This window comes from Ruditapes philippinarum, unplaced genomic scaffold (assembly GCF_026571515.1).
Source record: "Ruditapes philippinarum isolate M1 unplaced genomic scaffold, ASM2657151v2 ctg391_1_1_1_1, whole genome shotgun sequence".
In the NCBI taxonomy this organism is placed as follows: domain Eukaryota; kingdom Metazoa; phylum Mollusca; class Bivalvia; order Venerida; family Veneridae; genus Ruditapes; species Ruditapes philippinarum.
The window spans coordinates 268,028-292,852 of NW_026855204.1; the positions used below are offsets into that span (position 1 = coordinate 268,028).

Below are 24,825 nucleotides of genomic sequence, written 5' to 3' on the forward strand. Positions count from 1 at the left end.
CTTAAGCAGAATTTAACATTTAATCATGGTAATAGTGAAATTTTGAATTTAGAAACATCCACAGATGTTTTTATACGGCGGTCATCATGGAACGTTAAATGTAAAATAACGCAGAAATTCTGCAAAAGTGACACCGAATTTTAAACGAGCAACACGGTAAGTAAACTGGATCTTATATATCAAATTGGAAGAAATTAATCATAAAATAATGCTTTAACGACATTTTTTTAAACCTCATTAAAAATCCAAGGAAAAAGTTGGCCTCTCAAGATCAATCGTAACAATGACCACCTGACTACCATTTGGAAGACGACTTTTGTGTGGCCACCTTGTCTATCATACCTCTTTGCATATTTTCTTTCAATTTGATATACTACTGGTTGATACGGCCATATATTGCACAGGTCAGGTTGGTGTTACTTTTGCACAATTCCTGTGTTATTTCCACATTATACTAAACTCTGCTGTACTAAAGCTTTAAGCAACTCAGCCAACCGTCGAGTATGCATCCTAAAATTACCACGGCAGTTTTAATAACATGAAACAGGATTAGTTTGTCCAGATAGAACGACTGGAACCCAATAGTCAAAGTGTTGAAAAACATTGTAAAAGATCGGTAAAGATATCATACACCGAAAGAATTGGTTATAAAAAACGGTTTTAAAAAATATTTTGGTTAGAAAAATTATGGAATTTGATACCACATAGTCCTGGTCTTAGATTTAAACAACTATTTTGTATAGTATAATAATATAAGTACCAATAACATCGATGCATGAAATCAAAATTATTATATCCTGACAAAATCAAAATATATAAACAACTGGTATAATTATTGTCTTTACAAAATAGATTATTAATTTGACTATAAAAAATATGCCAAATTCAAAAAATGCCAATTGATACCGTCGCTTCTATTCCACCAGTGAAATACACATTTTGAAATTGATCACTATTTGATATGAAACATTTTAATGAGCACGGACATTCAATGATTAATTGATGTTAACCATAGCGATATCCCCCAAACATGTAAATCAACCAATTAGGCATTTTGCTGAGTGCTTATTCTAGTGAAACAAATGAATTTATAAAGATAACGAGTATCAATGCGAGATACAAATATGTATTTGTTGATTTTAAATATCTTCAAATGTTTTTTGTTAATCATTTTTTTTGCACGTGACAGAAGAAATGGTTTTGTCTTTAAGTTTACAGCAGTACTAGTTTATTCGTTAAGATTTTTGACATTTATCCTCATATTACATGTTGTATGCATGTTTGAGTGAATAAAAAATATGTTTCTGTTGTTGTTTTTGTTGTTGTTGTTGTTGTTGTAAGACGTCTTTCATTGTGTTTCCCACATTTCACTGTTTTAATTGTAGTGATTATACAGCAAAATGAGTGCAATTAGTTATAAGGTGTTGCCTTGTCAGTCAAACGAAGTCAGTAAAACAGAACTTATCGGATTTATTTTTTAATGATTGGTATTGTAGTATTGAGAATTCCAGTAAATGCACGAATTATAGATTATTTAAATATAATTTTTGTTTTGAAACATTTCTTGTAAAAAATACATCAACAATTTTTACAATATATGATATTTTTTTTTAACAAGAAAAAACAAATGTAAATTGGGAGTTGGAATAGCGTCGAACTTAACAGGCGTATCTGTACTCTGTGTCATAGATCCATTGGTGATGAATTTCATTATATCTGTGTCATAGATCCATTGGTGATGAATTTCATTATATTTTTAGTTTTTAAAAAACCTAACTATTTAAAGAAACATAATATACATTCTGTTGATCTACCTTTGAACACTAATGTTAACAGTCCATATTACAAACAACTTTATTTCTTTATTAAAGAAATTATATTAACCTTCAAATGAGCCAAAAATTGCATAAATTATTGTTGTGGAGAACTCAATTGAGGTATTTGATGTAATATCGACTCTCCTGCAATATTTAAGTTAGAAATTTATATAATCATGTTATATTGGCACTGTCTGATTCTGAAGCCTCATTTATTATGTTATTGTATTATTTCCCCATGTTGTCATGCTTGCATGATCTTCGTTGAATAAATAAATAGAAATTGAAATTGTGATATTTCAAACATTATTTCAATATAATTGGAATTACTTTTATATGACAATTATCTTTAACAAAATTTGCTATGCGTTTGCAATTAAATTTGCTTCATTCATTTTTTGCCGGAGTGCTGCCAAACTATAATTAACAAAAAGTGAACATAAAATAATTCCCTTGTCGGGAAGTGTACCTGAGTAATTGAACATTCATTTATGACAATTGTAAAAGTTATTACTCAATAAATATAGTGGTTAACAAGTCGTTATTGCTAGCGTTATTTTGTAAGTATTATAATATCTTGTGATGATGGTAATAAAGTTAAAATATCAAAGAAATTGTAAAGGAGTGGAGACGTGTACATTATTACTTTACTTTTTTTATTTAAGCATTACATTTACTTGGTTAACAGTGTTTTTTTCAGGTTTGATAAAAGATGGCATGCATTTATAAATGAGTAAATTTTAAATATCGTCATTTGGGAAAGACTGTAATATGGTTGTAAGTACTTTCCCATAAATGTGAATGATTGAATTAGAGACAATATATGTCTTGGACAGTTTGTTATCTTCTATTCTTATTGAAATGATAGAGGACCCCTATCTAAAATAACGATTGACTGATACGTTTAAAGCTCTAATTATGACATGAAAATATTTTCATGTATCAACTTAGGAAGCTGAATAAAGCGAAACATGTTTTGATACTTAATTTTGTGTTGCTTTTTGATCCAATTGTCCTAAGAAAATATTTTGAAATACAAGTTTTGCAGCGGAGTTCACACGAACACATTGAAAGCAATTTTCAAAATTATTAGCAAATATCATAGGGCTGTTACCTAACCAAGTAAAATAATAATATATTTAAAATGTATGTATATTTTAATTAAGAATCGCAATAATATTATCTTTATATTTAAAAATAAAATCTAACTCATAATATATATCAACCTTTTAAGTGACCATACCTTATGATAAATGAACTGAAAGGTTGTACAGTTAAAATAATACAGGACTTATAGCTGAACCTTGTAAAAGTCCGAAATACATATGTAATGGCGAGAGGAGTCTCAATTTTCCTTTCATGATCGGTCGTGTTTAACCTTATAGTAAAGAAAAATGTATTTTAACGTGAACATTTTTATCGTTATAGAATTATGGCTTATCATGATGAAATTAAAATGAGCTGTTTGATTAAAAGAAGATTGATAGTAAATAAGAAAATATACGTACATGTCTCTATTGTGTCCAGTAAATTTAATAAAGAAATAAATCAATATGAATTATTGAACGCATGTAAGATAAAATCATTTAAAATGCGTTGAAACAGAGTTAAAAGTATTGAAAATTTCACTCTTTTACAGAAATAATTCGATTTAATCCGATTTTACCACTTATATCAAATATTCCAGTGCATTTTACCCCAAAATATCGTTTAAACGTATCCGAGAGGAGCTACTAAAAGCATTGTGTACTGTAGTCGAACTTGTCTACTAATACTTGCTAGGTCAAAGGTCGGTTATAAAATAATTAACAAGATAAATAAAACATATTTATTGCTAATAGCGCATAAAACCAGACTACAATGACATTTGCAATTGACAATTGATTACAACATATGTTTGAGGCATGTCTTGGCTAAAATCAAACATCCATAAATTCAAATGTTTCCTTTTTCTGTCACGTTTTGAATAAACTTAGATTAAATTATAGCCTGCTGGCAGTGACTAAATCTTCCAGTGCGACAAGTGCAGACAACGATCTGTCGGCACCGTGCCGTCGGATTTTTGTCAGCAGTGTTCGTTCGCTATTCAGTCAAAACAGTTTTTGAAAATTTCCCTTAAATTTATTAATGGTTAAGTCCATATTGAAAAAAAATCGTTTCATATTTGTGGCTTGTTAAGGTTTAAAGAAACAACTTTAAATGTGTTTTATTTTGTTTGTTTGTTTTCAAGATTGGGTTTTACGTGACACCGACACAGTATAGGTCATATTGCGACGTTCCAGCTTTTCTGGTGGAGGAAGACCTCAGGTGCCTTTCCGTGCATTTTTTTAGCACGAACGGGCACCTGAGTAGAGCCACCGATGTTCCGTAAGCTAGCTGGATAGCTTCCTCACATGAAAGAGGTGGGGGGGGGGGCAAGTGGTTTGAAGTCAACTACCTTCACCACTAGGCCACGGACGCCCCTACATGTGTTTTATTGCTTTAATTAAAAGCATATTATGCCTCAGAAAGGAAAACATTACTTCCTTGCATAGGGCAAATAGGAGTTTTTTTACATTTAAATATTTATTTGAGAGTATGTTAGATGCTTGTAACATGAAGAAAGTAGCGATAAATGTGAAATAATTTGTCATAACTGTAGCAAAATGGTAAGCAAAGTAGTATTTTGACTCCCGAAACAAAATACTGAACCACTTTTACTGTACTAATTACAAAGAAAAAGAAATAGATGAAAAAGATGGTTAAGGTGATTGGCCAATGAGTATTTTTTTAAAAAATTATAAAAGTACACCAAAAATAAGAAGATTTTTAGAAATAAAATTAACGCATTTCTGAGGCATAATAGGTCTTTAAGGAAAACTAAGATATGTTAAAGATAAAATTGCTTATACAATTGAATGTGTGTGCGTTTCGTAAATATCTAAGGTTATAGTGACTTATTGTTGTCCATTTGTACTGTAGATGAACCATTCACAAAACATAAAAACTACATTAATGAAGCCTATTTTTTTCACTTATACCTGTTACATTTTATGTCAGTTTAACTAATTTCAGTTGTCAGACACAGTCTATTTCATGCACAGGAATATACAAGTGTTAGAATTATTCATTCAAAGGATGACAAAAAATATAAGTACGCTTTTCAGTCTTTTGAAAAATATTAATTTAAGAAAAACACAAACCTATAATTAACAATATTTCACGAATCACATAACAAACAGGTGTTCTTTACGTGGAATGTCTTAAAAGGGTGATTTAAGATTCATAACCAAGTAAATGATTCTTCTTGCGCAATAATCAGTCATTTTAGCACCTATTGTTTTTATATTTATACTCTCATGTATAAAATATATATATATATAAATATAGCATGTATAAAAGCAATGATAACTCTGTTTAAATATTTACTTGGTCAGTTTTGTATTTAAAGAAAATACCTTCAATGAAAAGGTACTGTCTACCTTGTTTGCTACCAATATTTAGCTAGACTGATTTACTACGTCAAACTTCATATAAAATGTTCAATGCATTCGTAAAGAAACATGGGGAAACCCAATGGAGGAACAGTTATTCCCCTTACTTTACGCAATGATGAATTATTCACTTCGAATGTCAGATTAAGGATTTAGATGTTCATATCCCTTTATTTATTGGCAATGCCCATCGTATCACCAAATGATGTCATCAAGGGGCGACAATTTGAATCAGGTCATAAATGAAAGTATCTGTATAGTACTTAGATTACGAAAAAACTTGACATATATTATAAAAAAAAAGATCTGTCAAGTGTTAATTTAATTAAAAAATACGACATACAAGTAAAATTCATTTTAATGGTTAGTTCAGTGTATATCATTTTCATCATTTGTATACTATCATCATCAAAAATGTGATTTAGTAGATTTTTATATCAATTTATTTTCAATACGCATTGAAATTATAAACAACTCAGTTTTAAATGTCCGATGGTTGTCCTTTATTTCCACACATTCACATTTGAAGCATGCCACCAAACCTTTGAATTATTAGGACACATGCCTGGCACACACACATAATCATCTGGGTCGAATATAGTATTATCGGGACAGCTCTGGATGTGGTGGGCACCATTTTGACAGGAAGTATACAATGCGCATGTGCCGATACATTTATATCTTTTGCCATTTACACATTGGTTACATCCTTTTGAAAGCATACATCCGTTTCCAATATGGCATGCTAAAAATGAAATATGAATAATTAATAATATCCTATTTTCCTGATAAGTAGTAATAATTATCTACTTAAATTAATTTAGTTAGAATCAAGTTAAAGAAAAAACTCTCTGATCCGTTCCTGGAACCAACCAGTACAAAGCAGCGAGTGATTTTTGCCAAACGGAAAATTGACTTGTCCAGTAATGTTATGTCTAAAATAATTTCTGAGAACAAAACAAAAGACTTGAGCATTGCAATTTATATTCTTCTTTTAAATTTACCATTTAATAACAGTACAAATTGCAATACGAGACACGAGCATTGATATTCTTGTATATACTTTTAGGCTAAAAAGCGTCAGAGAATCTTTTTATAGCATCGCATTTAGACAGTAAATTGTTCTATCAATATATTAATGTTACCTGTTGGATTTACATTGACAGGTCCATTCGATACAATTGGTTGTTTCGATACCTCTGGCTCTTCGATTTCATCAAAAGCAGCAGCACCTGGCCCTCGAGCAGCTTGTTGGGGTTGCATACCAAATGGCCACGATTCTTTAAAGTTACAATGGAACTGAATATATATACTGTCATCTTGCATTGTTGGACATATATCATTTTTGCCAAATTGCCAAAGGTGTGTCACAGCATCACCATAATTGGTGCCGTAAAGCTTTGGAAATGATGAGGTCACCCTAAATGCGCCCGAACACCTCTGGAATCCTTGTGCACCAGCAAGTTTACAGAAAGGTTGACATATTCTTCCGCAAGAATCATAGGCATTCAAGAATACCTGCGATGCTCCAAACTGGGGAGATTTGACAGCTACGTATGCAGTTGCAACAGATATTGCAAGTCTATGATCGACGACAGCGTATTCCTTGTATGTACCCATGTAGTTCATGCCCTGTGAGCTGATATAAACTTTCCCTGCTCCGCTTTCTTGAGCTTGGCAATGGGAATATGAAGCAGGCTTTCCTTTTGGCATAACATTTTGCATGGTCCTGAAAGCGGTTGGTGAGTATATATCTTCAGCCTCCACTTCTCCATTGACAATTGGATATGAATCGTAACTGTTAAAGGTCGGTGGTCTTTGATAAATGACTTTGACCGGTATGTAAACCCATTGCTTGATATCACTTCTACCGTTCATATTAAAAGTATTTTGATAGCCTTGTGCCATTGGTATTACAGGGCACATGTCTGCAGGCATTACAGGTGGTGATATATATGGAGCATCAGTCGAGTTCTGAACATTGCTTGGCATATTCTGGTTTGTTTGAGGTAACATTTGAAACTGAATGTTTGAATTGATGTTCAGATTCCCTTTCATGAATTGGCTACCTCTAGGATCTGGTAAATACTTGAATGTATTTAACTTCAGTTGGCGTTTAAAACGACGCTGTATGGAACGACGTTGTACTTGTGTAGGTTCACTTGGATCGTCTAATCCAGCGTTTTCATTTTCTTTAGTTAAAGCTTGTTGTCTTCGCATTTCCGCCAATAATCTTTGTTGCTGACTCACTCTCATCTGGTTTTGAATGGTAACCTGTGCTTGCTGTGCACGTGCAGCGTTCATCATGCTAAGTCTTGCCACGGCTTGCATTCGCTGTTCTTGTACAACTTGGTTCATTAGCTGTTGCCTGATTGCTGAAACACGTGGGGCGGCAGTCCTGGATTAAATACCGTGTACTTTATCAACAACATGCCGTAAAAAATAAAACGATGGACATAAATAAAACTTAAAGAAACAGCTCCATGTCAATTAAGAATTAACAAAGCCCATTAAAAGGTGTATTTTATTTAATGTCGGTGCACATTTCCCGTACTTAAAAGGTCATAACACGATTTAAATATGTCTTACAACGGTTTAAATGAAAGTTATGTCTACAAGGTCCATCAATAGATTATTATATGTATAGTTAAACCTGTAAAATGTCCATGTCATGGATAGCAAAATCTTAATAAATATAATGTTTGGATGGCTTAAATTTGGTTTTAAACCTTTAAAACTTACACCGGAGTATTGTTATCTAAAATGGAAAAAAAACAAATATAAAGTAATAGTATACCAATCTAATGATACACATCTTGACTGAAAACCGGCCACGACACATCTCAGGTATGGCGACCCACAATCCGGAAAATTCAATGAACATCCAGGTGACGGTTCATACTGGTATATCATACTTGTGAACCGGTCATTAAACCCATCAATATTTCGTAATCCTGCCAGTCCCATGGGATACATTGCTGTATGCATTGAGTTGTTTACAAAAACTGGATAGTCTGAGGTGGGATCTATACCAAATCTTCGTTGATTCTGTCTAAATAGTTCAAATATGTAATCCACGTATGAATGATGAAGCCAAAATATAGGATCATGCGCTGCAGTTTCTAGCGAACCCATTTGACCGTCAACCCATAAATGCACTTGATTATGCAAGAATTCTAAACTTGAATTTACGGCAGCGTTCGGCTCGGTTATTTGTACGAGTCTTATGCTAGACACAATCCGTGCCATATCATTAGCATGAAAGAGCGAGCCAGCTTGACCTATATTTCTTATGAGAGGCCCTGATAGTGTTCTCCAGCCGGCAAATGGTCCAGTGTTTACCATTCCGAATCCATTACCAAAGAAAGAGTCTGTAAACAATATTGACTGTGTCGGGTTGATCAAAGCTGAATCTAAAGTAGAATCCCAGTAAGGTATAGTGACTGAAGGGATTTTTGTCCGTAGGGCATTCTCAAACCTAAAAACAATATATATTTGAATGTCAAGTATTGAAAGGTAATTTAAAATGGGTCATGGCCTAGATGCGAACTTTCCAAGTTACTTATAATTATTTCGAACTATAATGTAAAGTTACGTATTATTAAAACTTTTTACAATACATGTTGTATATGTAAGTGTGTTAACAGAATAAATTGCAATAACTATCTGTTCATTAAGTCATACAAACTTAAGTCAGTGAAGCAATACCACGTGACCTTAACGTCATTTTCGACATTATTTCCAAGACAAATATTGCTCGATTCGAAAAAGAAAATAGCCGTTAGTATCTTATTTCTGACATGCATCAGTCTACCGAGAAAAATATAAGCTTGCCACAGAATATTGGATCTCCTTCAGTATATGAGCCGTTTTATCAAACACTTTGTATTACCATGAAAGTTGTTTGTGTAAGACCGGACTTCAGTTTATACGAAGTGTTTGATAAAAGGGCTCATATACTGAAGGAAATCCAATGTTCTGTGGCAAGCTTATAATTTTCCGCGTAGACTGGTGCATATCCCAAAGAAATTGGAACAGAAATAAAATACTAACGGACATTTTCTTTTTCGAATCGAGCAATATTTGTCATGGTCACATGGTATTGCTACACTGTTAGTATTCCTTCTGGTTTCAACATATTATAAACAAGAGCTGTGACAGGAGACAGCGAAGCTCGACTTATTAAATACTGGACGCAGTAAGGAAGACAAAACTATGAAAGAAAAATCAATAATGATATAAATATATTTCTTCTTATGACAATAAGTTATAGTTGTTAACATAAATTCAAATAAAGTTCAAAGGGGAATTATTCTGGAAAAAGTCACACTAGAGTTACGGACATTGTCACACAACTTGATAAGAAATATATATTTGAAGAAGATGCCTTAAAAAGTTAAGAAGTCATAATATTTTTTAAAGAACATTCTAAGTTCATAGGTAGATATAAATCTAAAAAATTTGCTTCAATAGTTATTAACCTTGTCACCTAAGATCTGGTTGATGATAAGAAATGTGTAGGTAGATACCTTTAAAACTAAAGAAGTTATAGTGAAAAATAACATTTTTATAGTAAAAAATCTAAGTTAATGGGGGAGATAATTCTTGGATTATTGGTGCAAGAGTTATGAACCTTGTCACATAAGATGTGGTTGATGATAAGAAACAAACATTTGAAGTTTAAAGTTGATACCTTAAAAAATGAAAAAGTAATAGTAAAAAAAAATATAGTTTAAGGAAAATTTTAGTTCAAGGGGAGATAAATCTAAAAATATTGGTGCAAGAGTTATAAACCTTATCACATTAGATGAATTTGATGATAAAAAACAGATATTTGAAGTTGAAGTTGATACCTTAAGAAATGAAAAAGTTATAGTGAAAAATATTTTACTGCACCAAAACTTTAATCTGAAATCTGGACTCGAACGCGGACGCCGACGGCTGGGCGAGTACGACAGCTCTCCATATACTTCGTATAGTCGAGCTAAAAATTAATTTATTAAAACCTTTTTTGAAACCATTTTAGCTCGTCTGTTCCGAAGAAAAAGTCGGGCTATTATGATCGAATGGGCATTATTCTGAAAGCAATATTTTTGGAGTAATGCCCCTTTTTACTTTAGAATTTTAAACAGACGAGCGTTTAACCTACATGCGGTGCTCTGTTATGAAATTAGCAGCCCCATTAATTTTTGTTATATTTTCAAAGATAGAAAAGAAAACTAGGAAAAATCAATAATGACAAGACGTAAACAATATTTTAAATCTTAGACACTTACATTAGAAGATATACTCTATGGAAACCAAGGAAATTAGGACCACCGTGTGCTGAATGAGTCATCATTCCCTGGTGAATAGCAGAGAGGGCGTCGTACATAGAGGGAGCCACCGACTGAAAGACAAACAGAAGTCATCTTAGATCATTATTTCGTAGTTTAAAATAAAAAAACAAGTATTTGTTGTTACTGTTAAGAAATATTACACAATATGGAATATCTCAGCAAATTTCTGTTGTGACAATTGAGATATAGTTGCTATCCCTCGGTTAATAAGTATGATCATACTGGCAAAAAATGCACACTTTTACTAAAACACTGACTAGCAGCTTCACTCATTATCCACAAAATGAAATAACTCTTTGTATACGCATAAAATAAAGGTTAAAATATTGATATGAAAATTTGTTGCTTCTTTCATCGTACCGTATCAGCCTTGAGTAACTGTATAGCTGTATGAAAGTTTGCGCGTTCCATATCGGTAAGACGCCGGTATTCTTTTCTGATTCTGAGATTTGGGGAAACCGCTTGGCGTACATGTCTGCGAGATGGTGGCTTTGGGAGAAGACTTTGTACCCAATTATATGCCTGTAAATAACATGAGATTAAAATATCATATCAGTTAAGTTTGAACAAATGTTGCTAGCATGTACAGGTCATCTATTAGTTTAATATGGTTATAAAGTTTCTTATATTGATAGCTTGGTGTGACAATGAAATGGTAGTACATAATTTTTAGTTTAAACTTTATGTATTCAATAAATTGTACATAAAATGACATTTTACAAACATTGCACAACAATGTAATTCAGACTGGATTGGAAAATAAGTAAAACAATACTTATATCAATTCCTCTCCAGTAAAAGTACTTTTCAATAAGATACAAAAGATACAAAAGATACAATAAAGATACAAAAATGTTGCGGTTAGAGGTAAGCTCTGAATATACAGACTAATTGATTGTTGAATTACTATGAGTGTGGATAAACTTGGTCTTTCCGTACGATCATATTTCTTTACATGTTGATCTTTAGTATTAAACTTCGATAAATTCAATCATATCTTTCCTTTCTTCCTTTTTTCTAGCATTTCACCATAATTTAATGTTTTTAAGAACATTAAGTTCGAAACGGTAGGCAAATATCAACTGAAGTTAAACGTTTTATTTTCTATACCAAGTTTATTTACTCTTTTGCATTTTTAAAGCTAGTTAAAAGATATCAACCGTCTTTAAAATACGTTCAATTAAGAAATAATTTGGGTTCTGGGTGCCATTTGTACATAGTTAAGAGACCCCGGACACTTCTACAAGTTGGAAGAAGTTATACTTAATAAATGGTATTATATCGACACACACTTTTGAAATTGAAAATAAAATATATTAAGGCATTAACTATGAATTCTATAAATATCACATGTTTATTCCTTTCACCTGAGTAACTATTAGAAGCAGCACAAATGAACACGTGAACTAGATGTGTGTAACATGTTTTTTTTCATGTTACAGACTATGTCCGAATGTTTCGTCAAAGAAAGTGTGAAATATTTTTATCATGACACATTAAGTTAACAAGCATAACCTGACATGATTTCGTTGTTAAAATTTTAAAGAACAGTTACTTTTGGAAAGGTTCTGAAAATGTTTTGTTTTAAAAACGTGTAAAATACAGTGTCGTGAAATAAAAGAACAACCTTAGTCATATTAAAGGAACTCCACTGAGGTCCAAAATTCTAAAACCATAAAATTTGAATTTCCTATTTAGATCAGTTTGGACACTTTAAACAAAAATATATTGAAATGATCGTTAAGAAAAATACTCAGAAATAAATTGAAAATCGTATTTTGTGCTTTTTTGCCCGATTTGAATAAAAAACATTGCAACATTTTTCAATTTTGGGCCATTTTTCACAATTAGAATTATTATTAATATTTTGGGGCTACGAAGTGAGCATCTGATCTGATATATTGCACACAAGTTATTGGTCTTGAACTACATCAAATGGAACATTAATCTCAAAATTATTTCCAGTTCTTTCATGTAAAAAAAACAAAAACTCAGTGGAGTCCCTATAAAGCACTGCCCGTCTTCTTTAATAGTAGTGGCATTCTTTATTAACATTTCTATGCATTTAATACTTTGCAAATATTTGTGTTTCATTGAATTTAGAAAAATTTGTAACAAGCTATATAAAACATTTCTACATGTTAGTAATCATAGAGTAGCTTCGGCTAGCTCTGAACTGTAGAGGTATACCTATCCTTGTAGCATCTTGGTGTGCAAATGCCTTATATGGACACCCCTTCTAAACGCTGGCTTTTTCACATTTTGTGATCTGATTAAATGAGAGCCCTCGACACTTCCGCCAAAGGGGAGGTAAGCACAATGATACAAGCAAGATTATGCGGGTCAACATGAACTTGATGGTTGAGAAATTTCTCAAGATATGTCTCCTCGTGTAAGAAAACACACAAGTTAATATTTTGAAAAAGTTATAGCAACGTCATTTTGGGGTATTTCATGATGAGAAAAACATTCTACGTGGCAAAGCATTCTTCGATTTTTGAAAAAAAAAAAGAAAAAGACAGGCATATTCTTAAAAAAAAGGATATTTTTAAAAACTGCGTTTACATTTTTCAGCGCTATTTTGGTCGAGGGCTCTATAACGAACGTGTCGAGGGCTGTCATTAAATGCGAGTCACCGTTTAGCAGGGGTGATGGAAGAAAATTGAACAATAAATCACTTTCAACTGTTTCACAATTTTTACTTCTAATGCACATTCAATTTGTCTTGTCAAAAGTAACTGCAGTTCAATAAGGTAGAAACAAGTACCCACATAATTATTTCATTTTTTACGAATAATTTTTCTGAGTTGTTTAAAATACAATATTATTCAACTCGGAGTATGTTCATTATTATTTTTATTATTTATTTATCATTATTAGTATTTTTATTTTTTGGAGGTGTGTGGGGGTCAATCGAGATTAATATAATGACATCAATACCTCTCTGGTTATATTGAAGCCGGGAAGTCCTTGTTCTCTTGAAGCTTGCCACATGTATTGTCCAAAACAGAACGAGGCAATGGACTCTCCGACGGTGTCAACTACGTTTGTCTTCTGTGAATAGCGAGAGAAACAATCGAGCAGACCACCGGGTAGTGGAATATGTTCTATCATACCATTGCAGGTCCAACATAAAGCCAGCAGTGATAATATGACCAGTTTCATCTGTAAGAATCGTATGGTTTTGATAAATATATATATTCCCCATTTTTGTAAAAGGTTCTTATTCTCTCTTTTGTAAATGGTTCTTAAAAATTCATAAAGTCGTCATTTTTGTGAAAGGTTGCTATAAATTCACATATTCCTCATTATTTGTAATCCATATACTCTTCATTGTTGTAAAAAGTTTTATAAATTCATATATTCCTCAATATTGAAAAAAGGTTCTTATAAATTCATAAATTCCTCATTTTTGTAGAATTTATCCTACTTATCATTGTGTCATTATTTACGTGCTCCTTGGGATTTAAAAATTTCATATAACCATTTACCTACGCACAAGAAACAAGAGTAACTTTCAATCAGTTTCATTTTCAAAACACCTTTAAAATTTACTGCAAAGTTTTATTAACAACTGTAGTAACCAATATTTATATATAACTTGCTTTTAAATCAAATTACAATTTAACACAAATAACGTTTTACTAATGAAAACTATTCAACAACATTCATGGATGTATCTAAAATATTTACCGTGACTTATAGAAGAGTGGCTATCCAACACCGACGTAGTTCCAAAGGACCTTACTATGCCACTGTGTCCGCCATTTTGTTTTCATAGAACACACAAATCGTCACGTCACTCGCTAAATCCAGATGGCGCCCATCAGTTGTTGCTGAAGATGTTATTGTGGTGTCATATTTCTCACATTTAAAAGTATGAGTAGGTTCACAAGATTAAGGTTACCAAATTTCTTTATAGGAATATATAGATAATACATTTGTTTATTCAATAAAAGCAAGATTTTTATTTTTTATCGCGACAAAATAAGTTTTTTGTTACCATTTAGAAAGCATGTCCCATAAGGACAATGTGTGCCAATGAGACAATCATAAAGCAAGATTTATAAGGTAAAGTTTAAAATGTTGGCTAAACCAATTAAATTGTATCTTTTACTATGTAGAAATTAAAGTAAAATAATTCAAAAATATATTCATTGTATAAGAAAATAAATATTTTCAAATGCAGAACAAGAAATGAATCGGAATGATTCTCTTACAGTATCCATGAATTATCTTATTTAGGAATCAAATCTAAATGAATCTTTCCATAAAAGTGATTTTTTAAACGTAGTTGAAAATGAGGCACACACTAAACCATACTATATGAACGTAACTTTAACTTTTTTGGTCATTTTCAGTTTGTCGTACCTTCATTTTTGCTGTAAGAATCAAAAGCCATAGTCATTAAAAGTATGTTAACATGGTGTGAACAGGTCTTAGACACGGTGAAGAGTACCATAAAAACCCCTTTAGATTCATTGAAAATAAGACTTGATGATGACAAAAATAATAAACTTTACACCTGAATAAAAGAAGATTATGTATTATTATATATTTTCATGTTGGTTCAAAGCCGCACATTATTTTAACATTTAATTTTAACATTAGGAAGTGTTGGTTGTATAAAATACACGAAATAATTTAGAAACTATGTCGGCTAAATTAAGTTCAGCATTTCTAGCTCGGCTTTGTTTCTATATAATATACTCTCGCCATTTCGCATTTGGTTTGTTCTATGTTCTTTTGTGTTTTTTGAATTCTTTCAATAATATTTCATTGGCATATGGTGTGCAGCTGTCGCCATATAGTTTTCAATAACGATGACTAATAGATTAAACTTGTAACCTGTGGCAATGCAACAATATAAGCCGGCACACCCGTGCCGTTTTATTAGTGTCTACACTATTTGCTATTCAGTCAGTATATACATGTATTTTCAAATTTTCCTGAAAATTATAATGTTTTTTTTCTGTACTGAATGATGAACAATTCCATTTAAGATATGTTTAAGTTAAATATTTTATATTGCTTAAAACGGAAAAAGAAGAGAAAAAAAAAAGAAAAGAAAAACGTTCCAAGGTCTGTATTCGACAACATTTAAAATTTGGTTTTGAAGTTAAAAATTTTCAATAAATAAAATTCGCTTAAAATATAATTGACTAAACTTTGTACTATTTGCACATATAGCTAAGAATAGGGAAACTATACTAAAAAAAGGAACATATTGCGAAAAAATAAAACCGTTAAAGCAGCATGCCTCCAGATTCATGCTAATTTTCACAAGCAATTTGAATTATAAAAAAAAATTGTCAAGTGAACAAAAAGGTACTTAACACATTACAAACGGCATTTTCAATGCATGTAAATAACAAATAAAAAATATATATAAAAATTGTCAAAATATGCAAAACAGCCCTTACAACGTTAATCACGAAGTATAGAAAACGCTGAAAATAACTGCAAACTCATTCATTAATCGCACGTTACATGTAAATTATTACTTGAATCCCCTTACTTTTCTTAAGAATTGTTATCTTTTTCTCAAATTTGATTTTCTTGAAAATATTTCTTTAAATATTTTGGGCTCATCAGGGGGCATTCAGCTTTAATATGCACTATTTATTTACTATTATTTGGGGCTAAATGTTACTTTAATAAGATATGCCAGTCTTTAAATTAGTAACTTAAGCATAGTGGTGAATTACATTCAATTCAGCTTGTCGGATCAATTGTAGTAGATAGCGTCTGAAAAAGAGAAATAAATTACATATTTGTGTTGGGTTTCCTTCTGGTAAGATGACGGACAAAAATTTAACTATGGCTCCTTCGTTCATTTACCAACTTAAAACATTTATCCTATGTACATGATTTAAAACAAATTAATAACAAACATAATTTAGAAGTAAGATACATGTATCATTTTGTACCACAAAATGAGTTTGATTTACGCTTGTCAAAATAAATATGTAGGTCGGATATTGCTCATAACTTAAAACTGTAGAAAACTTGGAGTGAGCTTCATCAATCTAAGTCACGGGCGACCGATGTAAATAACCCTGTCCTACCCCTAGCTGTCATCGATGATCGATCCCCTTATGAGACGCACCCGAGGGTCTTATGAACTTTACTGTTTTCTGCATATATTATATGCTATAATAACATCTTAATTGAATTGCTTCTGACAGGTATCTGGTAGGGCCTTATTGATTTGTTTTTTCATTTTTAACATTCCTAGATGCGTAATCCTGTATTAGGGTCGGGTCTAATCGCCTGTTGCATATTTGAAATTTTACTACCGTCCGAGCAACTTCATTCACATTCGTTGAGAAAAAGTGTTTTCGAGAAAAGGACTTTTATTTTCTTCTAGTTTCGGAAATTTATCTTAAAATAAATGTAAGTTTAACTTTAATATAATATTTAACATTTGATACAATTACTTACTTTGAAATTTCAATTGTTTCGAATTCGTATATATCTCACAAAAAGTAATATCATTTTCTAGTTGAAGACTGACAAAATATATATATGTACATGAATTCATACAAATAAAGATTTTACATATAATTTTAAATCTATTTACAGAATTAAAGAAGATATCAGATGGGGATGCGAGACTTTGGGGCTGCGGGCCGATTTGGCCAATGTTTTCTTATAGTTGTAAACATTTGGTTTGCTGTAAGTACAAATCCTTTTAAATTAGTTGAAAGTGGATTGGTCTACAATTGTCACAATTTTTATATAGTTTTTTTTTCTTTTAATATTGGCAAGAAAAACAGTATCTTTAAATGTATCATTTTGATATTCTTATAAATTGTATCTTGTAAAAATGTTGATAAATTCGGTGCGAGGTGGCGTGGACGGTAACTTGCACTTTCCAGTACCGTTCATGACCAGGCCCAATCAAACCGAGTCTGCAACATTTTCAATGTTGTCGTTTTGGGCGTTCTTTAGTGATTCCGTTTTCTCTATTTTAAGTGATTTAGAAGAAGAAAAGTATATGATTTTCTAGAACATAATCTTCTAAATAAATATATGTAGTAATGGATTATATATCTCAAACATGCTAACAGCATTCATTAGTGTTATCAATATAATATCTTTTTTGTATTACATACCTTCCATTTATAGACCAATTCACTTTAATTAAAACTCTGTCGATCTGTGTTATATTGGCCAGATTTGTAATTAAAGAATTATTTGTAATATACTAGTACATTGCAGTTCTTATCTTATAGTGTGATATTGAACAGAACAGAACAGATATTTGTTAACACACTAATACATACATGTATGAACATTGTCTTGTTAACATTGTCACATGACAGGTGAAAAACATATCAGTTAACATCATTAATTTTTATAAAAATGTAAAAAAAAGAGGACAACTTTTTGTATAGGTTTACAAATACATGTGAATACTGGAAAGAGCTAATGATTGTGTCTTTTATGTTAAACATTCTAGTATATATTTTGATAACTTGATAAAACAATTTCACCATACGATGAAAGGAGATCAGAGATAGTTTTACATAGTAATACTTTTACAGTAATATGATGATCCGGAAGATATCTAGAGGCGCCGTTATGACGCTGAAACCTTTATTTTAGAAGCTTTTGAAAACTTTTACTTACATTTACAAATCAAATATTTTGGTTCAGATGTATGTCCCATTGTGCAATTTTTATAGAAAATGATTTCATTATTTAATAAGTTTTGAATAATGTGGGATATAAATTGAAGTCGAAAGCATGAATAAGATACGCTCAATAAGAAAAATGTTCATGTGCGTAATTCACACGTTGTACTTTAAATTGACTCATTATAATAGTTGTTATTGTATTTTGGTGATGTTGGTTTTCCTTATATTGTTTAGAAGGCTACATTTGAAATGAAAGCAGCATACCTGCAGATTCAGACTTATCTTAATCAAAATTTTGATTTTTTTTTAAAAAGTAAACTATTAAGAAGTGTACAAAGAGAGTAATTTACACATTGCAAACGGCACTTGCAAACCACGTACATTACCAAAAAGTGGTCTAAAATATACAAAAATAGCCCTTACAGCGTTAGTCATGCAGTAGAAATATGGCAACAGATGCTGCAAATTCAGTCATTCATAATAATCGCACATAACATGTAAATCATTACTCGAGTCTTTTTTCTTAAATTCTTAGTACATTTCTCTAATGTTTGATTTTCTCGAATCATTTTGGCTCATCTGGAGCCTTTTGACATGACACATGTTTTGTATGATGCTATATTTTCATGTGTTACCTTCTTTAAATAATAATATCATTTCAAATTAAAATATTTATGGCTAATCCTTCTTATTCTGTAATACAAAACTTATATCATGACAAATGAATTGTCCACATGCATCTCTATAGTTAAGAAGACACTAATTGAAGTATTTTGTTTATACCATTTGGAGTTTTAAATGTATCATTTTCCCTTTTGCTCAGAATCTTAAATATATATTCATACTTTAGTTTGAGTTTTCATTCGTTTAATCCCCTGATTCATTTTGTGTGTACAAACTGTCCTTTCCCTAGATATGTTTTGAATATGCATGTACCAATTTCTTTTTCACTCTGATTGATTATATATATACCAATTTCCCTTTTCCCTAGATTCATTTTGAATATACAAATCGCTGTTCTTCCTAAGATATATTTTATTTATACAAAAAGGCCTTTCCCTAGATTCATTTGTAAACACAAATCGCTGTTTTTCCTAAGATTTTTTTTATTTATTCAATATTGCCTTTTTCCTAGATTCATTTTTGAATATAGCAATTGCTGTTTTTCTAATATGCATTTATTTTATACAAACTGTCCTTTTTTCCTAGATTCATTTTGAATGCAGAAATTGTTTTGTTTTTTTTCCTTCAGATTTTAGGTATAGGGATGATCGTGCTAGGTGTGGTCGTGCGTTCAAACCGCGGAGTTGCCGACAACAGAATTATACAGATGCTCCGACAGGGAACCTTAGGTGGTCTTAACCTCGGTGATATTATCGTGGCATTGTCGGCAATCATAATCGTCGTCGGTGTATTTACCCTATTGGTGTCGGCCGACGGTGGTTTTGGTGCCTGCTTTAGAAAGAAAGGACTTCTAGTTGTGGTATTTAACTTTGTTTAGAAGATCTTTAAGCAAATGTTAAATCAATCGATCTGTAAGGCAATAATGTTAAATTCATCCATGACCGATTTAGGCATTCTTAAAATGTGGTCAGAAAAAAAAAATAAAAAGAAAAGTATTTTATTTTAAGAAACAAGTCGATGTTTTCATTTGTAAACAAAAATGAAATTAAAGTTGCACAGTGGAATCCTGTAGATGCGCAGCAATTATACATTAGTACAGTAACGAGTTAGGTCCTATTTAAAAGTAATAGCTACTGCACTTAGATGACGATATATAAATGATATTTTATAAAAAAAAAATATATACATTCACCATGAATAAGCAGTTTACGAATATGGTCTTCCAACGGTCTATATAGCATAAGGACCATTTTATTACAGCAATATATTAGTATTTCTCATCATTTTGAATTTTAATCCTCATAAATGTGGACATCTTTATAATGCAGAAAAGGATGATATCCACCTTATATCTGTTATCCATCTGACTTGTTTATTGAAGGCCGATTTTTCCTTCAACTTGACTGCTCCTGACTAACTATTTTCTAACTAGGGATCGTCCTTGGTAGTGCATTCAGCATTGGACTGAAAATGAGTCACGTGGTCCAACTTTTATTATCTTTTGAAGTACTGAAAGCAGCACGCCTCCAGATTCATGCTCATTTTGATGAAAATTTGGAAAATGAATTTTAAAAGTAAATTCTTTTGAAGTGCACAACAAAATACATATTCTAATCGGCACTTAAATTCTACCACCCAAATTACCTAAAAGAGGTGAAAGTAAGTAAAAGTTAGTCACGCAGAGAAATATGATGATAAATACTGCAAAACCAGTCTTAGATCCAAAGTAACATGCGAATTATTAACATATTTACTTTCCTTAAAATCTTATTACTTTTTTTTCTCAAGATTGAATTTCTTAAAATATTTGGGCTTATCTGGAGGCGTACAGCTTTAAAATCTAATAAAAGAACATAATATATTTTCAGTATGTCATTGTCCTGGTACTGATTCTGATCATCGAGTTGGCCGCTTTCATTCTCTGGTGTAAATTTTACTTTGGGGTAAGTGTTGTTTAAAATGAAATATACTAAACACCATTTATCAAATTGTCAAATTAAAAACATGTTTAAAAGAGAACATTCAATATATATTTAGAATAGCATATAAAACCATATAACAGATATAAAATATGCTATACGAAAAACGATACTACGATACAACTGTATGTGATGTTGTGTGATGCAATACACTGTGATGTGGTACAATAAGATATGTCGTGGTGCTAAACATGTGATGTGGTGCTATGTAATGCGGAGAAGTAAAATGGGATGCGGTGTAATGAAATGTGATGTGGTGTAATGCATTGCAATGGGATGAGGTGTAATAAAATGTGAAGTGAAACAATAAATGTGATTTACGGTCATGAATATGAGAAAAATTCAGCCATGTGCGGACTCATGTGACACGAGTTTTTATAACTTACATTGTAAAACTCGCAAGACTTTAGATGTCTGATATAAGTCTGTGTCACACATACCATTAAGGCGTGTACAGATTCTACGCATTGACTTTTCTTACTTCTTAAAACAAATTTCATCATTTTTACATTTCGAATACTTCGATTAATGAATATATCATTTAGATTATGTACATGGCAGGTTTTCTATATTTTATTGCCCTTTGGCTATATGTAATTAATTATCATTTAAGTTAATTACTAGACAAACTGTAATCGATGGTTAAAGTGTACGTGCCAGATATACTGAAGTCACCTAGTGACATGATATAAAATATGTCCGTTTAATATGTTAAATTCACGTAATACACATTAAAAAAAGCATCGAACAAATCATATCAGATGGGAGTACGTGTACATTGAAAAATTCATTGATTAGTCATTGCAAAAATATGACATTTTCATAAGTTGTGATTAATATTTTAGATAATATTTCAAACCATGCATAAGCCCCATTTACATTTTTGGTAGAAAAAATATATTTCGTCTGTTAATTAAATTATAAAAATTATGTTTTATTTGAATACAATCCTATTTGAACAGCAACATTGTTTTCCTGTTTTTATTCAGTGATATAAATTTGTAAGAATTTCGCCGATCTTATATCTTTAGGAATGTATAACTCTTTTAAGAAGCCTTTTCTTTGATACTTGCAACAATTTTGGAAAAATGTGTATACCATGGGCATGAAATTTCGTGGTTGTTTCGTGGTTGTGTCAGACAGACTTTTGTGGTTTCAAGAAAGTAAATTGCAAATAACATGATGAAATAACTGTGCAGCAGACAAAATAAAATTTCATTGGATCTTACATGCATAGATTGACCTATCAACAAACCCTACGGAAATTAGCGTCTCACGAATAATGATTTATCAGTAATATAACAAGCCTGCAACATTTTCAATTTCGTCGTTTTGTGCGTTCTTCAGGGAATCTTTATTTCTCTCTATTTAAACAATTATCAACCGTTTCAATAATTTCAGACGAATAATTGGTTAAAGGAACAGTTTAACAACTTACTTCGGTTCTATAATGGTGTCCAGGGAGCTACCGATGTCTACTCGAATGGCTGGAATACCATGTTTATACTGGTAAATATAACATTATATATTATATACCTGTTCCTCACAAGGTTATTTTGATAAGCGAGTGTTTCTCACCCTCCATTTTATGTTAACTTCTTAAACTGACATAATGTTCTTTTTTCATTGAGCTGAGCTGAATTGGCTATAATAATATATTTCAAAAGATTGAGTGTTTAAAATTGATTGACTGTTATAATGTTGATTGACCAACAGTTGATATTGGAAAATATTTAGGATAAAATATAAATTTGCCTACATTATAAAGACTGCTCCACTCCTTTTTTTATAAATTGAACATCGACGGATATTGTCAGAAATTTCTCTGGGTCATTTGAATATGGTTTATCGTTAATGCGAAGTAAATTATAAAATTGAAAGAAATTATGGTAAAATGTAAACTTATTTTGACTTTCGTCTGTACCCCTGGGTGAGCATAATGTCACTTTGATTAATACCAAATATGATGCCTAGATACTACTAAGGTGTGTTCTTTTTTAAGCGTTATAAGAATTTAAATGTGTAGTTGAATTATTTGGACATGACCATGTTTCGTCTGTTACAGTTGGACTGCTGTGGTTCATCGCCTATCTCGACGTTCCGAAATGACTTTGTGGCGCTACAGACATATTGGTGGTCGAACCCGACCCGTCTGCAAGATCAGATCCCGTACTCGTGCTGCAAGGAAGCGACCATTCAAAACTACAGGTTCGGTAGAAACCCTTTGTGCACACAGGCCGGGCAACAACAGCTATATAGACCAAGGGTAAAGTTTACATACGTGAAATGCACAGTCACTAAATAATCAACTTGAAAGAATCTAAATAATTATGTATGCCGTTGACCCGTATTTTCGGGGATTTAACGTTTTTATTTTAATTAAGCTATATTTCAAGAGCATTATTATGAATATTTATCACCATTCTATGTGGTTTACCTCTTTTAAACGCATTCTAGCGGTAGTATTAAATAGAAACAAGTGTCGGTAAAAATTTGACTGCTTTTCGGATAGGCAAATCAATTGCATAAGCTGTCATTCGCGACCGGAAATGACGCCACGAAAATATGAGAACCCCCGGAAATATAAGAACTAGTAGAAATTATGTTCAGGACCTCATAGAAAAAAACTTGGCCATATTCCGTTGACAACAGACATTCTTATTTAATGAACATAATCATACCAAATGAGTTAATGATTCTTATAACAACAAATAAATGTTGAGCTTTGATAAGTTGTATCTTGTGATGCCACATATATTATTGTAGTTGTTATTTTTATATTTAAGGGGTGTTACAATGCCTTCCGTGAGCTGTTCAGCAACTTCTCCGCCGGTGCTATTGCCCTCTCTGTGCTACTTATTGTAACTGAGGTGAGCTTTTATAACAATTATTAATCTCTTTTAAGTCAACAACTTAAATTACCTAAAAGTAATATTTATCTTGTATAGGTTCAAATTATGTTAATTTTCAAGATGTTATATTTATTATATCTATTCGACAGACTGAGGAATACGGACAAAAATGTATTCAGAAGGAAGTAAAATAAGGGAACCTGTTAACATAGCTATTTTTATTACTATAACTATTTTTTTCGCTTCAGATTTTAGCTATAATTGCTGCTATTTTGATGATCCGTGCCATCAACAAAGAGAAACGTGGCTCATTGGATACTACTAACAGTAACGTATACAGGAAAGGCGTTCATGAAATACCTCTTCCGGATTCCAAGCCGCGCTGATATTGATGTCATAATGCCATGCTGACTATAATAAACACGATAATACCATTCATTTATTCCATGATGCTATTAAGATAGCAATATAATGCCAATAACCATACATATTATGAAAAGATAATCACATTTTAGTAAAGTTACATGATAAAATAAGACGATGACCGTATCATCTATATACAAATCATTTTGACCGCTTTAAAGTTTAATTTACGTATATAAACTACGATAGTCTGGTATAATTATTCGTGAAGTAAAAGACAGATTGTGATACAAAAGTATATTAATTACAGTGAAATTCTAATATCCTAAATAAAAAACAAAAAAAATTATATAATGGGAAAAAATGTTTGAAAAAAAATTAGCTAGGTGCAAAAAAAATGCAAAATATCTTTAGTTGTTTTTTTTTCCTCCACAAAACGTGCTCAATATGAGGTTTGATATAACTGTATATAACTCCACATGACTTTCAATGTCAATTAAATGCATAATGTCATTGTAGATATATCATACATTGTATTTGTTTCTTTTTAGTTAGATTATTTTTTCTATACGAGACTGATGACGTAGATTGCATAGAAATATGCTATTTTAAGAGACAATAGGTGACAAACTGAAATTCTAAACAAGTTGTTTAAAATTCAAAGTTTCAGTTTCGCATTAACCCTAAACCAGCTGAATTTGTGAAATGGACTCTTCCGGCTTCCCTATTCTAGAA

The 24,825-nt window shown here is 31.5% G+C and overlaps 2 protein-coding genes across 2 annotated transcripts; one reads left to right on the top strand and one right to left on the bottom strand.

Annotated features, from left to right (window-relative positions):
- Window positions 1–5,205: 5,205 nt before the first annotated feature.
- LOC132742474 (uncharacterized) lies at window positions 5,206–14,443 on the bottom strand. The gene is made up of 7 exons (XM_060730905.1): window positions 14,323–14,443; window positions 13,570–13,794; window positions 10,990–11,151; window positions 10,567–10,679; window positions 8,088–8,768; window positions 6,436–7,688; window positions 5,206–6,035 (listed from the first exon to the last, which is right to left on the bottom strand). The coding sequence occupies exons 2-7, from the start codon at window positions 13,792–13,794 to the stop codon at window positions 5,794–5,796; spliced, it is 2,676 nt and encodes an 891-aa protein (XP_060586888.1). The 5' UTR covers window positions 14,323–14,443; the 3' UTR covers window positions 5,206–5,793.
- A 2,463-nt stretch (window positions 14,444–16,906) lies between these two features.
- LOC132742491 (tetraspanin-18-like) lies at window positions 16,907–24,421 on the top strand. Its single transcript, XM_060730931.1, has 8 exons — window positions 16,907–17,025; window positions 17,215–17,307; window positions 19,525–19,755; window positions 20,765–20,839; window positions 22,277–22,384; window positions 22,941–23,141; window positions 23,662–23,745; window positions 23,976–24,421. Exons 2-8 carry the CDS (start codon window positions 17,233–17,235, stop codon window positions 24,111–24,113), a joined length of 912 nt encoding a protein of 303 aa, XP_060586914.1. The 5' UTR covers window positions 16,907–17,025; window positions 17,215–17,232; the 3' UTR covers window positions 24,114–24,421.
- The last annotated feature ends 404 nt before the right edge of the window (window positions 24,422–24,825 follow it).